General features: G+C 35.1%; 1 protein-coding gene across 1 annotated transcript in view; it reads right to left on the minus strand.

Moving 5' to 3' along the window:
* The window catches only part of YTHDC2 (YTH N6-methyladenosine RNA binding protein C2), an 83,227-nt gene that overhangs the window by 27,220 nt on the left and 39,032 nt on the right, over window positions 1-16,975 (minus strand). The window contains exons 17-21 of the mRNA XM_021009446.2: window positions 16,709-16,791; window positions 7,032-7,137; window positions 6,176-6,295; window positions 4,434-4,706; window positions 239-365 (exon numbers count right to left, since the gene is read on the minus strand). Of these exons, the coding sequence (XP_020865105.1) occupies window positions 239-365; window positions 4,434-4,706; window positions 6,176-6,295; window positions 7,032-7,137; window positions 16,709-16,791 (709 nt within the window). The remainder of the gene's footprint in view (window positions 1-238; window positions 366-4,433; window positions 4,707-6,175; window positions 6,296-7,031; window positions 7,138-16,708; window positions 16,792-16,975) is intronic.

Consider the following 16,975-nt stretch of genomic DNA (forward strand, 5'->3'; position numbering starts at 1 on the left):
TCACAAGTGGGTAAATGCATGTTACTTTGCAGGTTCATCACAATTTCAGATGTTTCAATACCAATGAAAATGAGAAGACTAAAGACAGACAAGAAAAATTCCACAAAGCACTTCGTTAAACCTAATATGTGCAACCTAATGTGTAACCTGCATGGCAAAAATAAGCTGTCACTGCTAAAAACATCATAAGTATGAGCCAGTGCTTATACTCAATACAGTAACTACTTTAAAACTTTACCTGATGCTCTAAGCTGACCAAGCAACTGAGTTCTCATGCCTATGATGATTTCCATTGTAGCTTGTGAAAGAAAATTCTTTTCACAAAAAGCTCGTTCCCAGCCATCACTTCGTGCTTTCTGCCATGCCTATAGAGAAAATTAAACAATACTTAACGAACATCTAAAATATGCAAGGCAGCAGCATTACTGAAAACTAAAACCTAATTTATCTCTCTAGTTTTGCTTTTCTTCTTCTGGTATTTTATTAAGCTTTAAAAATTATCATAAGCTAGTTTGGCCTTCTTAGAGGTCTTCAAGAGGGGAGTTTCTTCATGTTTTAGTTGATCAGTAAGGTCCCTTTTATCTCTCAAATTTTTTGACTCTGTGATCCTCTAATTTATCAAATGAAGGTCCTTAACTTACTTGTTTATTAAATAGAGGGAAGGGCATCAATGATGTAGACATGTACCTGAAGTCCGAAACTGGGAAAGGTCCAACAATATTTAATTTATTTTTACTTTCTGCTATTGCTACTTCAAAAAAACAAAAATTCTACACTGTGATTGATACTTGATTCATTCTCTTGTTCTCCTCCTAGGGCTGGGGGAATATTCAATCTCTAATGAAACTTCAAAATAATATATATTGCAAAAATTTACAGCAGCCACCCTATCCTTAAGCCAAAGCCATAACTCTCACCTTTACAAAAGTAAGGTAAACTGTCTATGCAGTAATGGAAAGTGCCCTAGATAAACAGTAGGAAGCAGAGTAGTAATAGTAAAAGTAGGAAGCCCCCAAAATGACAGAATCCTCTTGATGCAATTCCTTCTCTCTCTTTTCTAACCAAGTTCTCTGTTCTAAGGGGACAGAAGGAAATTAAGGTAAAAAAATGCTAAACAAAACATTATTTCAATATTCCTTCTATTGCTTATCTGCCTAGAGGCAGACTATGGTATTTAGTAATCTAATGGTCCCTTGTTATAATGCTAATAATGCTTTGCATGTAATAGGCATATATAAATTTTAAACTATACAATAATCATTCCTGGCTCCATGAACACCACGTGAGCCAAAAGAATTTTACATGTAGCACTATTTATTGAGCACTAGATGTATGTGCAATTATATTAGAAAACTTTTTTTAAAAAATGATACAGAAAGAATACATATTAGAATTGTTATAACAGATCACAAGAGTCCAGAATGGAATCTTAGTGTTTTGGTCAGATTGCCTGGTGGCTGAGGGGAGTTTTTAATCTAGGTTCTACAATCTTAATCCAATGTTCTTTACATTATACTTAAGATCCTACATCTTCTACCTCAGGAAGTGGCAAAATATACAATCTTTTTAATATACAACTTCCCTCTATTTCCCATTTCTCATGCCTGTTTATCTCCCTGCTTCTCATATTTTACTTTGTTGTCCCTCTTTAAAAACTTATATTCTTTTTTTTTTTAAGGCAATTGGGGTTAAGTGACTTGCCCAGGGTCATACAGCTAGTAAGTGTCAAGTGTCTGGTCTGAGGCCGGATTTGAACTCAGGTCCTCTTGTCTTCAGGCCCAGTGCTCTATCCACTGCACCACCTAGCTGCCCCCCCAAAATTACATTCTTAAAAAAAAACCCAACCATATTCTTGGTATCTTCCCCTGAAGTTCTATTCTATGCTAAGCACAATGCCTGGCATATGCTAAGTCCTTAATAAATCCTGTTGACTTGAAATATCATCATGGAAAGACATTCCTAGGTTCATGAAGGCTATAGAAATATTACACAAATTTTAGCAGGTTTTACTAAATTATAATGGCTTCAAATATTAAGTCTACCAACAGATTATATATATCTTTCACCTAAGAACTAGCCCAGTTAAGTCAGGAAGGGTTTATCACTAGAAGGTTAAGAGCAAAATGATTAATTTTCTCATTACAACTGGCAAAGACCATTAAGTAAGGCATTAAGGTTGTTTGATCTACGTTAGCTAGGGAGACCAATATGAGTGAAATCATAGGTTCTTAAAGTATTGAAATACTATTTCTTACTTAACATATGCCATACAAACATATTAAGAGCCAAGAACATAAATATAAAGATACAGGCCTAAAAGAAGATAATTGTGTTTGGATACAATAAGATTACCAATCAGTAGGCTGCTGGCTCTCTCTCTGTAAATGTGACTGAACACTTTTGAGATTTTAATTTTTTTCTCCCCCATAATATGTACACCTGAAATCTGCCAAACTCTTAGCGGGAAAAAAACTAAAACTATTATCTTCTAAAGTTTTCAATAATCTTTTAGCTGTTGAATCCAATGGCAGTCCTGGTCCTTCTTGACCTGATGACATTGTTAAGCCCCTTTTTCCTCCCAAATACTTTCCACTATAACAGATTTCAGAGATGGAATTAAAATTCAGCTCTTCCTAGGTCTAAATGCAGAAATCAAGCCAATATGTCATATTACTTCTCTAAAAACTCTGATATTTGAGGGAAAAAAAACGGTGTCTTCTCCCCAAGCTCTGTCCTAGATACTCTTTTCTTTTTATATCTTCTCACTTATCAGCTCCCACAGATTCAATTATCATCTCAATGAAGATGACACCCAAATCTATAAATCAAGTTCTGATCTTTCCTGTTAATAGTAGTCCTCCTTCAACCACCTGCCCACTAGACATCTCTAAGAGGTTGCCCTATAAGCATCTTAAATTCAACATGCTAAACTCATCATCTTTACACACAAACCTGATCCTTTCCCATACTTCCCCATGATGTCTATGGATACCACCATTCTCCTAGAAGTCCAAGTTTATAATCTCACAATTATCCCCTGACTTTAGTGGTTCCTTCATCCCACATGTCCAATCAATGGCCAAATCTTGCTGATCCTACTTTCACGTCTCTTATATCCACTCTCTTCTCTATACTCATTTTCGTTCAGGCCTCCTACCTCTCAGTTGGTGTAATATAACAGCTTCCTTCCTGGACACCCAGTTTCCAGTCTCTCTCCCCTCTTCAGTTCATGCTCCATACAACTGTCAAAATAATCTTCCTAAAGCACAAGTCTGGCCATGTCACTTCACTGTGACATGAACCTTCCATTTCCCTATTACCTTTATAATAAAATACAAACTCCTCAATTTGGCACTTGAGGCCCTTCACAATCTGACTGTAGCCTATCTTGCCAGGCTAATTTCATATTGTTCCCATTTGGTGTAACCCTACATTTCAGCAACACTGGCTTACTTTTTGTTCCATAAATTTAACATTCTGTGCCTTTATACAAAACTTGTTCCTAGAATGGATTTCCATCTCCTTTCTACTTCTTAAAATTCCTGGTGTTCAAAAGATCATGCACCACCTCCTGTAGTAGGCTTTCTTGACCTTTCCACTACACCTAATTGTTAGTGTTCTCTCTATCCTCAAATAAACATGTGTCTTTTGTGCTCTCAGGAAAATGTAAGCTCCTTGAGAGAAGGGACCTGGTACCTAGGATAGTTCCTTGACACATATCAAATACTAAATAAATGTTTGTTAGATTAAATTGTTGGCTTGGCTTTGGGGAGCTGTCTGAGGTTCACAGAGGTCAAGTGGCATGCCTATGATCACAGGGCTAATAAGTGGCAGAAGACAATTCAAACTCAGCTCTTCCTGGATCCAAGAACAGCCTTCTAAGCACTAAATCACACTACCCCTCTAAGGACTATGGTATTAAAACAAGAAAGGACACTAATACTCTTTAATGCACCAGCTATTGTTCAAGGTATTATTTTCTATGTTTTGAGATTATTATCATTAAAATAAAGGTTAAGGTAACACATGCTTAAATACTTTGAAAGAGCTGTGATTTCATGAGTATAGGTATTTCCCCTCCACAAATATGTATCACAAATATTTTACACCTTAGTAGATAATTTCATGAGTTTCTATAATCAAAAATATCCATCGTCTGATGGTCAACCTTCTAGTGATGAATTTTTTGAAATTTAGGCATGCTAGTCCTCAAAAGACACCACTGGGCTAATACTTAAAGTTCTTGCAGTTTACTATAAGGGCTTTTGTTGCAGCACTGCCTTAACTTCCAACCACCCAGTATGTACAACATAGGACTTTAGCAGAATAACATATATAACTAAACACTTCTGAGATTTTAAGTTTTTTCTCCCCCATGCTGAAATCTGTAAAACTTCTACTCTTTCCATATATTAAATGACAATTGACAGTACCTGAAAAGCTCTCAGAAGTGCCATATGGTCGCTAAAGGTGCCTGCAGTAAAACGTTTCCTACACAGCATGGCTGCACGCTTTTGAGAAGCTTGTGTGGGTAGCACAAAAGGATCTCTATATGCTAGAGTACAGGCAATGGTAAGGATAGGGTCCAGACACTTCAAAACGACAGCACACAAGACCATTTTACCAAGGTGAGGCTCTACTGGCAAGTCAGCTAAATGATATCCAAGCTCAGTCAGATCTTCCCAGGTATCCATGGCATCTATTGTCTAAACAAATGACACAGCCAAGTTTAATTGGATGTAATTACTGTTATATCCAGTTAATCATACTAAACAAAATTATATACTCATGTTAAAGAAAACGAACTATTTTACTGCTGTTTCCCATACTCATAGAATATAAATTGGAAGGGACCTTCAAGGTCATCTAGTCGAACTCCATTAGTCAATGCACAAATCTTGTCTACAAGAGCTCTAAGAAGGGCTCATCAAGTCTTAGTGAACAATCTGAGTGAGGAGAATCTTGTTTCTTTATGAGGGAGCCCATTTTATTTTTTTAGACACCACTAAGCATTAGAAAGGCCTTTCTTATACTGAGACAAATCTACCTCCTTATAATTGTTATGCGGTGATTCTAGTCTCTCCTCTATAGTCAAGTAGAGTTAAGTTTGATCTCTTTTCCACATGGCAACCTTTCAAATGTTTGAAGACTGACTTATTCCTCTATCTTCTTATCAGAAACATGGCAATTTGCTTCAAAAACACTATAATTAAGATGTGAAATATTTTTTATTTTTTTACAAATCACACTTTTACTTAAATGTGAATAGTTTTTATTAACAACGTGAAAGGATGTTCCAAATCACTAATAATATGAGAAAAGCAAATCAAAACAAGCCTGAGATTTTACCTCACACCCACCAAAAGGCAAAGGTGATGAAAAAGGCAAATAGTCATGCTGGGATTACATACATTAGGCACACTAGTCTATTTTTGGAAGAATTATGAAGTACAAGAATAATATGAATTACAAGAGTTACCACTATTTTGGAAAGCTACTAAGCATATACCTCAAGGAGGTCATAAAAAATGTTCCTATATACATCAAAATATTTATAGCAAAACTTTTTGTCTTGGCAAAGAATTGAAAACAAAGTAGATGCCTATTGATTAGTAAATGACTAAACAAATTGTAATATATGAACGAAATGGAATATTACTATGCCGTAAGAAATTATAAATATGATGAAGACAAAGAAGTATAAAAAGACTTACATGAACTGATACAGAGTAAAACAAGCAGAATCAAGAAAGCAATATACCCAATGACTATAACAATGTAAATGGAGAAAGAAACAACTACAAAACAACTGAAAGTCAATGTTGCAAAATTACAAAGAAGTAGACTCAAAGAGATACAAAAAGACACCTTCTACCCTCAACTTCTTTGCAGAGGTGGCAGGTCCATAGCTGTGGAACACTATATATTTTCAGGTTTTTTTCATTACATTGATTGGTTTTGCCAGTTGTCTTTTCTTCCTCTTTTTTTCTTTTAAAAAAAAATACTGTTATATAGGACAGCTCTCTCTGGGAGGGGAATATGGAAAGGTATAGGGGGAAATGTAGGTGATATAAAAATATAAGATATCAATAAAAACGTATTTTTAAGAGGTACAAATTTATACAAGAGAGTACAAAAGCAATTACAGATTAACTAATACTATTAAGATGCTTACCTTGAGCATCTGAACAGCATTTCTAACAATCAAAGCTGGTGGAGGTTCTGGGGCTTTCATAAGAAAGTCAGCAACGGGACAGTTAATAGGTGCTAACAGTTTGGTATGTAAACAAAGCTCCTGTAAATCAAAATCAGTAAACACATTTTGAAAAAAGCAATAAAATTAATCTCTAACATTGACTTGGAATTTTGCCCACTCGCCAAAGCAGTATATTTTAAAAAATAAGGTCTAAAATAAAAATTTTAAAAATATATGGTTTTAAATTAAATTCTAGATTATATCTTATGTGGTAGTTATAAGCATAGAAACAGCACATCCTACAGAATTTGACAAGTGCCTAAAAATAAGCGCTGGCTTACCTACCCGGGATGGGGGTGGGGAGGTCTCTTTGTAAGATCAGGTTTCCTACAATGTTGAAGTGGCAAAAACTGATAACATAAAGATGACCTATGTACTAGAACCTAGGGAACCAATGTACTTATGGCATTAACCTTTAAAAACTAACAAAGCTTCTTTTACTTGAAATGACTTTATCTATTTATTTTCCAAAAACAATTGAGAACATAAAAGAATCATACAGAAGTGAACTTATGAAATATGTTAGTGAAAAGCTGTACATAAAGTATTTCCAGTAAACTGAAACTACTGAAAATTTACTACAGAAATGATAGTATTAACTTTCAAAGAACACTTAAAGGATGAATTTTCCATCTGTAATGCAAATAAACACTCCCTAAAACATTTGCTTTGTGAGTTTAGAATTTCCGTAATTACGTTTTCTTAAAAATAAGCCACATCTGCATACTCAGTATCAATAAAGTATATTGTTCAAAGTTTCCAATCAAATTCCCACCTGCAGTGGCATTCTCAGAAGTTCTGGTGTCTGAAATTCCAACATATTCTGAAATCGAAGTTTGCTGAATAGACGAAAACAGATTCCAGGCCTACATCGCCCCGCCCTTAAGAATAAAATATTAAACAGAAACTGAGTATATAAATACATGTAAGTTCAAGAAAAAAAACCAAATAATCTGTCCCTTAATGATATGGATATGGAACATAAAGTGGCTTATGGCTTTTCAAGTAAATGTTTCCTATGTAAATCATGTTGGCCAATAAGATCCTTTCAACTAAAATATTTATTATCCTAATGAAATTCAAAATTAATGTTCAAGATCACCTGACTTCTTTGTACATCATTTACCTAACCAGTAAAAAGATTAAGTTTAAGATCAATTTAATTTAGTAATTACAACAGTTCAATTCAATTACTCAATGCTTACTTGATCACTACTTCTCTGGGCCTCAGTTTCCTCATCTTTAAAATGGACTAGATAATCTCTAAGGCTCAATTCAATTTAATTCAATATTACAGCTCAGAATAAGCTGAGGCTGTCAAGGTAAGCAAGAATAACAAAAGGATATCTTTAACTATAGTGGGAGAAAAAAGGAGAATCAAAAAATAGGTCCTTTGCTTGGGGTAGATAGAACAATAATAACCGACAACAGAGAAAGTAGCCTTGCTCCGTTCTTGTTTTTGCCTTAGAAAATGAACTTTACACTGGAAATGACAGAAGCTAACAGAGTTGATAATCAAGTCATATAAGAAGACAGTAAGAAAGCACCTATCTTGCCTTGATGATTTTTAGTTATTTAGCCCAGATAAATTACAACCTTCAGTCCTGAAAGGACAGGTAGATCTGACTGCTGAGCCACTATCAGTTATATCTGAAAGATCATGGAAAAAGGGAAACGAACCATGAGAATAGACAAGGGCAAATTTCTGGATTTTCAAGAGAGGGAAGAGGATGGTCTTGATTATAATGGTTTTAGAACAGTCAGTTTGACTCCCAGTCCTAGAAAAAATTTTAAATGAATAATTTAAAAAATGGCTGGTGAACATTTAGAAAGGGAAGGAGGGATTATAAAGGCATGGCTTCACTAAGAACAAGTTATACTGGACTAATCTTATTTTGATTTTAAAAAGATTACTAACTTAGGAAATTAGGAGAGTGCCATGGCTATATTTTACCTAGATTTAAGCCTAACTTTTGATAATGCAATTCCTCTGAAAAAGGCAGAGAGCTATAGATTAAACAGTAATGATACAATTGGATGGATTCAAAACTGGTTGGATGGCCAAACTAAAAACAGCAGTTGTTAAAAATTCAATGTCAATGTGGAAAAACATCTCCAATGGGGTACTCTAAGTATCTGTGCTTGGCCCTGTGAAGTTTACATTTTTATTAATGACTTAGCATAGATAGTATGTTCATCAAGTTTTGCTTATGAGACCAAGCTGAGAAGGACAGCTATTATAACTGATGAAAATATGAGGATCCAAGAGATATGGATATGGCAGGTCCCCAACCTTTGCACTAGCACATCAAAATTTAACAGGGTTATTTTTATATGTGGGGACAAAAAAACAAAACAAAAACAATTTCAGAAGTACAATATGGAGGAAGGCATGGTTAAGCAGCAATTCTTAGAACAGGGAGTTTTTAGTGAATTGCAAACTCAATATGAATCAGAGACGGAAATGGCAGCCAAAAAAGCTAACATGATCTTGGGCTGCATAGATCCAGGAATAGGAAAATGATAATCCCACTGTACTGTACCCTTATCAGACCTCATCTAGAGTACCATGTTCAGTTCTAGGTACCAGAGTAAAAAGGGTGATCTAAGAGAGAGGCTTGACTTAGAAAGAGGAAAACGTATGTTATATCTGGGGCAGCTAGTTGATGCAGCGGACAGAGCACTGGGCCTGGAGTCGTCTTCCTGAGTACAAATCTGGCCTCAGACACGTACCAGCTGTGTGATGCTGGGAAAGTCATTTAACCCTGTTTGACTCAGTTTCTTCATTTGTAAAATGGAGAAGGAAATGGCAAACCACTCCAGTATCTTTGCCAAGAAAATCCCAAATGGGGTCACGAAGAGTTAGACATGACTGAAAGGCAACTCAACAACAAAAATGTTCAAATACTGTCTCTGACACTAGCTGCTACCTTGCACAAGTCACTTAACTTCTTTGGCTCAGTTTCCTCATCTGTAAAATGAAGGTGCCTCTATGGCTGGTTAGGTACTTGTTAGCTCTGAATCTCTGAGTCTTAAGTTGTTGATAAGATAATGTCCAGAGGAAGGCAACTAGGATAGGCCTAGAGCTCATGTCATATGAAGTTTTATTAAAGAAACTGGGCACACATAAGAAAAGGCTCCAAGGACATGTGATAATTGTCTTCAAGTGTCTGAAGGACTAATATGTGGATGAGCAGTTAGATTTGTTCTATTTGGCCCCAGAAGATATATCCAGGAAAAATGGATGGAAGTTGTAAAGAGGAAAACTTAGGTTGTAATTCAAAAAAAATCTCCTACCAAGAAAAGCTATCAATAAGTGGAATGGGCTGCCTTGAAAGGTGAAGTGTTCCACAGTCTTGGAGATCTCTAAGCAGAGGCTAGACGCCTACTTGTCATGTATTACCACAGATTCATTTAATGTATGAGTTGAAGTAAATGGCCACTTCCACCTCTCTGATTATATGATAGTTTAGGTTCCTCCCAACCTCAAACTATAATTCTATGATTATCAGCTATCATATTTCTTTAATCTCCTCTCCCATCCTAAAATCATCCTGTCCCACAATTTAGGTTCCCCAATGGCATTTGATTCTGAGAAATTTGTTCAAAGTTTTTCTTTTTTCATTACCTCATTCCATTCTACTCTTACCCACTAACCCATATACTTCATTATTCAAATAGCTATTAAAATCATACTTTTTCTATGAAATATGACTCTTTTACAGATTAAACAAAAGTAGAAATTATAGATTTTCCTGACCCTATCACCTCCAGTTTTATAATTCCCAACACTAACTAACCTTTGATAAACACATAATGTTAACATTTTTATTTTCCTTTTTCAATCCAAATTGTTATTTCTAAATAATATTTGTTAGCTGTTGTCTTATATTCTTCCCATGCAGAATGTTTTCTCAGTGTCATTTTCCTCTTCCAAAATCCATTTCCAGCCACTTCCTCCTCTGATCAAGTATTTGATACCATTCTAATTTCTCCTTCTATTTGTGCAATACTAATTTGTACAGTGAAAGCTTGAATAATGTTGCTAACTTTTTAAGTTCCTAATAGGCAAGAATCATGTCTTCCCTTTCCTACAAATCCTTCAATATAAAACCTAAAATTCCATCATAGAAAAAGGGTATTTAATAAATGTATTTGATAAATAATGTACTTATTTAAAATAGTAAGCTATAATACAGTTTATGAACCAACAATTTAAAAACATAAATGACTGAAAGAATCTCAGTTATCAATTCACTTCAATAAATACTGTGAAGTAGTCTTAAAGATTTTATAGACATGAGAAATCAGCTATGGGTTGACAATTGCCTGTAATTGCCTGGCTGCCCTTTTCTGATTAAAAGCACCAAAAAGCTATTCTATCCTTCTAGAAGCCTCCCTTGAGATATCCTGAGTTTCCTTAAAATCATCATTCCCAGCATGGGTATCTTCTATAGGTATTTGATCAGGTACTGTTATTTTATTCTTATCAACTTCATGTTCTTAAATTGTCATTACCAATTTCTCAAGTAGTTCATTGGGTCTTTAAAGTAGCAGAATTTACTTTTATTAATAAGACTAGATTATAATAAAAACATGATCAGAATTATCACATTTTGCTGTTAATATTTGTTGTCCTCTTTATAATTTCTTCTACAAATGTTTCTATGATAATCCGGTTTTGCTGGACCTCATGCCAAGGTTTGTACAAGCTGATTTTCTGAATTGCTTTTCTCCATTTTTGTGAGATCACATATATTCCATCACCACCTTCTCCCATTTCCTCTACAATGTTTCACAACTGAGCTTTCACTTTAATTAATGTTGCAATTTGCTGACAGTCTCTTCTCTTCACAAAGGTTTTGTCTGCTGAGTGAGATGCATTCTGAGCTCTTTCAAATAACAGATTAGAAAGTGTTGTGAAAAACTCTCCATAAAAATATGCTTAAAAGATGTGTTATATTTACTATTGCACAGTACATAGTTTTATAACTAAACTGTCAATAATTAACCCTTCTTAAGGTGGCTGATGTTTGCAAGAAAAAATGATCACCTTGAGAACCCAAAATTGAAAATGTCTAGGAACAGCCAAAATCCACAGCTTCCAGGTCAAAGAAAGATTGCAAGAAGCCAGAAAGCAAGCATTCAAGGAAACAGAGCAAGGATCATAAAAGGATAAGTTTCAGTTCTTATAAATGAAAGGAAATCCTGGAATACCACTTAACAAAAGGTGAAAGAAAAAGGCTTTCAATTAAGAAAAATTTATCCTGCAAAACTGAATATAATCTCACTGGGGGTAAATGGACCTTTAAAGTCCTATCTGACAGCCAGGATCAAAAAAAGAGCCTAGACATAATCTTTCAAGAAGTTATCAAGGAAAACTGTCCTGATATTCTGGAACCAGAGGGTAAAACAGAAATGGAAAGAATCCACCAGTCATCTCCTGAAAGAGATCCCAAAAGGAAAACTCCTAGGAATATTATAGACAAATTCCAGAGTTCCCAGGTCAAGTAGAAAATATTACAAGCAGCCAGAAAGAAACAACTCAAGTATCGTGGAAACACAATCAGGATAACCCAAGATTTGGCAGCTTCTACATTAAGGATGGCAAAGGAGATAGGATTACAAGCAAGAATGACCTAACCTGCAAAACTGAGTATAATCCTTAAGGGCAAAAAATGGTCATATAGTGAAATAGAGGACTTTCCAGCATTCTTGATGAAAAGACCAGAGTATTAAAATTTGACTTTCAAATACAAGACTCAGGTGGAACGTGAAGAGGTAAACAGGAAAGAGAAATCATAAAAGACTTATTAAAGTTGAACTGTTTACATTCCTGCATGGAAAGATGGTATTTGTAACTCATGAGACCTTTGTCAGTATTAGGGTAGTTGGGGGGGGGGGAGAATATATGTATATATACACATATATGTATATATATATATATATATATATATATATATATATATATATACATATATACACATATATATGTATATATATATGTATATATATATATATATACATATATACACATATATATGTATATATATATGTATATATATATATACAATATGTATATATATACACATATACATATGTATATATATATACACATATATAGGTATAGATATAGATATACACACACACACATACATTATATATTTTATATATATATACACACAGAGATAGATGAATGGATGGATGGATGGATGGATAGGTAGATGGATAGATAGAGGTCACAGAGTGAGTTGAAGATGAAGGGGTGATATCCAAAACATAAAATTAAGGGGTGAGAGAGGATTATACTAGGAGAAAGAGAAAGGGAGAGGTAGAATAGGGTAAATTACCTTACACAGAACAGAAAAGAAAAGGCTCTTATAGTGGAGGGGAAATGGGGGAAAGTGAGAGGGAATGAATGAATCTTATTCTCATCAGATTTGGCTTAAGGAGGGAATAACATACACACTCAATTGGGTATGGAAATCTATCTTACCGTACAGGAAAACTGGGGGGAGGGGGGAGAAGGGGACAAGAGAACAGGGGGATGATAGAGGGGAGGGCAGATTGGGGGAGGAGGTAATCAGAAGCAAACACTTCTGAGGAGGGACAGGGTCAAAAGAGAATAGAATAAATGGGGGGGCGGGATAGGACAAAGGGAAATATAGTTAGTTTTTCACAACATGACCACTATGGAAGTGTTTTGCATGACTGCACGCGTATAACCTGTATTGAATTGCTTGCCTTTTCAATGAGGGTAGGTGGGGAGGGAGGGAGAAAATTTGTAACCCAAAGTTTTAAAAACGCATGTTAAAAAAAAACCATTTTCACATGCAACTGGGAAATAAGAAATACAGGAAATGGGATACAGAAATCTATCCTGCCCTACAGAAAAACTGAAGGGGAAGGGAATAACAGAAGGGGGAGGAGATAGAAGAGAGGGCAGATTAGGGGAAGGGGTATTCAGAATGCATGCTGTCTTGGGGCAGGAGGAGGGGTGAGATAGGGAGAAAATTTGGAACTCAAAATCTTGTGGAAGTGAATGCTGAAAACTAAAAATAAATAAATTTTAAAAAAGTAAAAGAAAAAAGAAAGAAAAAAGAACTTACATAAGCACTGCTAAAGAAAAGACCAGATCTGAGTTGAATTTTTGAAACAAAAACTCAAGACAAGACAAACTTAGAATGTTAAACACACTTGAGCATCCAAAAGGGAATAAATGATGATCAAGTGCTTACATTACAATATATGGAGAAGACAAAGGTATCTGTGCAAAATCCCAAGGGTCACAAAGAGAATAAAATCAAACCCACAGCCTAAAAGTCGTTAGGTTCTATTTTGTTGTTTTTAAGAAAGGAAAGAAAAGGAAAGAAAAGGAAAGGAAAAGTTAATAAAATGTTAATGAAAGATACAAAGAAGGGGCAGCAATTTAACTCTTACTCATAACTGGGATTAATCATGCAAGTAATATTTATTAAGTGCCTACTATGTGCCAGGTGCTGTGTTAAGCACACAGGTACTATACTAAATGTGGTGTTACAAAGAAAAGCAAAAACAAAACAAAAAGTCAAGCCTTGCTCTCAAGCTCTCATAAAAAGAGTAAAAAACCATGGAGGTAGAACTGGGGAAATTAGGCATCTCACGAAGTGTTTGGGCAAAGAAGGGTTGAAAACACACACACACACACACAAGTTTACAAAGAAGAAAAGGAAAGCAGCATGAAAAATGAATGGCAAAACAGAAATTTAAGAGAAAGGATGGATCCATGGAGGCAAAACAAACTTCAACTATGGAAAATGAATCATAAAGGGGGATTAAATGGTAAGAGAATATAAAAATCAGGGAGGAGGTCAAATTGAGTGAAGAAAAGAGGGGCAAAGGAATGGAATGAGACCATTTTAATTAGGGATTACTAATATCGATCCCATTCTGTTTCCTTTTCCACCCTTTGCTCTTTGTAAAGTGGGGGTGGGGGAAGCAAGAGACAAAAACTGTAAGAGGAAATAACAGAAGGAAAAACACAATAAAAATCACAACCACGAACTCATCCATAAATTAGAAGAAGGTAGCATAATAGATTAGAAAGCAGATTCCAACAATATGTTGTTTACAAGAAACAGACTTGAAGCATAAAAATATACAATGACTGAACTAAATTGAGGGGCTGGAACAGAATTTATTATAGCATATCAATCTAAAAATATTTGCAGAGATGTCAATCATCATCTCAGACAAGGAAGCAGTGAAAATGGACATGGTTACAAAAGACAAAAACAAGGAAGCTACATTATGCTTAAAGGTGCCATAGATAATGAAATACTATCAATATTTAGAATGTATAAACTGAATGGCATATCATTTAAGTACTTTCAGGAAAAGCCAACCAAACTGCAGGGAGAAATATATAATAAAATTATAATAATTGAGGAATTCAATGTGTCCCATTCAGAAATAGACAAATGTAATAAAAAGATCGCAAAAAAGGAAGGCAAGGACCTTTTAAAAGTTAGATATGTTGTATCTTGGGCAATTAGTGAATAAGGATCAATGAATAATATCTCCTATTTTCCTTAAGTCTCTTGACAAAAAGGTGGTCCTTTTTGCCAACTTCTTTACAATTGTACTTGATCCTCTCCCCTTCCATTTTCTCTAGCAGAATACAGCCTAAATCATTCCCTGTCTCTCTCAAATCTTCAAGCTCTCCCCTTCTACTAGTTTGCTGCCTCTCACTTTTAAATATGCCCATGTCCTTTCTATCTTTAAAAAAACCTTCACTAAACTATACCTACCCTTAAATCTTATATCTCTCTTCCATGTCTCAGCCAAATTCCTTGAAAAAGCCATCTATACACATTGCCTACACTTCTCAATTCTTCGTGGTCAGACAAACTCTTCCCTTCTAATTGGTATCCCTGACTCAAGTCTCTCGCCTCTCTAATTCTGCCTTCTCCTCATGTACTTTAAGATCTAGCCAAACTGAGCTTCTCCCTGTTCCTCATACAGGACATACCACTTCTAGTCTCTATGACTCTGCAATGGCTGTAAAACTGAGGGTGGAAAAACAGGTTGGGGGCCAAGCTGTGAAGGGCTTTAAAACTAAACAGAGATTATCTATTTGATCTAAGAAGCAACAGGGAGAGCTACTGGAATAGAAGCAGGGGAGTCTCGTGTTCAAATCTTCAGTTAAGAAAAATCACTTCAACAGCAATATGCAGGATGGACTACAATGGTAAAAGACTTGAGGCAAGGAAATCCATTAGGAGGCTACTGTAGTCATCCAAGCAAGAAGTGATGAGGACCCGAACTCTGATGATAAAGAGCTTTATGAGTAGAGAGAAGGGGTCACATATGAGAGATACTATAAAAGTGGAAACAGTAGTATATAGTAACTGAATGTACAGGATATGAGGTGTAAGGGAGAGTGAGGGATGAAGGATAATGTTGAGATTAATTAACTGGGAAACTGAAAGAATGTTGGCATCTTTGACAGAAACAGGGAAGTTTGGAAGAGGGTTGAGATTGTGGGGGAAAATAATAAATTCTGTTTTTAGTATACTGACTTTAAGATGTCACAAGAACATCCAGTTAGAAATGTTCAATAAGCAGTTGTGACATCAGATTGAAATTCATAAGACAGGGCGTGAATACACAGCTCTGTGAATCATTGAAATAAAGATAAACTGAGGTAATCAATAGAGAGTGTACAGAATAAGAGAAAATAGCTTAGGACAGAGACTTGGGGACAACTCACAGGTAGGGAGTGATTCAACAAAGGAGACGAAGAAGGAATAATCAGACAGGCAGGATGAGAACTAAAAGAAGAAAGCCTCCACTGAATATCTATATATCCTCTGTAAAGAACTTACAATAAATAAGAATCACATGGAATGAGAAGGCATAAAGGTGTTTCAGTCTTCATCCATGACGAAATAAATTACTGATCCAGTAAGGTGATTTTATTCTTGACATTACTTTTGCATTAATAAATTAAAGCATATCTCAGTATCATATCTCAGTTAAGAGTTCATCTAGTCCAGGGATTCTTCCATCAATCTGTTTTCTTTTTAGTGTTTTGACAATTGCATTATTTCAATTTAATTGGTTTCCTTAGTAAACTTACGTATTTTATTTTATGCATTTAAAAATATTACTCTGACAATGAGTCAGTCCATAAGCTTCACCAGAATGAAAAAGGAATCCACAACACAAAAAAAGGTTAAAACCCTTAATCTAGTGCAGTGCTCTAATTTTATAGTTAAGAAAATTGAGGCCCAAGGAGCCTAGGTAATGCACAATGTCACAACAAGAGTGAAAGATAAAACTGGATTTGATTACAGTTCCTCCAATTACGCTTCATTGCCTCTTACATCCACGTTTCAACATCAATTTTTAACACTAATGTGCAAAATTAATATCTTAAATTTAATAAAATCCACATTAAATACACATTACCTGCCTTTTCTTTGGATAGCACTGGCTTTTGAAATCCACACCATTTTTAGCATCGTAACGTAATTCAGGGCATCAAAGGATTTCTGCAATATTTAGTTCACATTCAAATATAAAAGCATGAAAATCCTTTAACCAAGGAATAGTAAAGAGTTTTATCACTACATTTTAATACATAATCCTTACTATCTCTCAGAAATAGAAATGGAAGGGAGTAACATAATAAATAATCCAAAATTCTTTTCTAATAAGCAACATTGTAAACAATTC

The sequence above is a fragment of the Phascolarctos cinereus genome, unplaced genomic scaffold, assembly GCF_003287225.1.
Source record: "Phascolarctos cinereus isolate Bilbo 61053 unplaced genomic scaffold, phaCin_HiC Scaffold_4;HRSCAF=312, whole genome shotgun sequence".
In the NCBI taxonomy this organism is placed as follows: Eukaryota; Metazoa; Chordata; class Mammalia; order Diprotodontia; family Phascolarctidae; genus Phascolarctos; species Phascolarctos cinereus.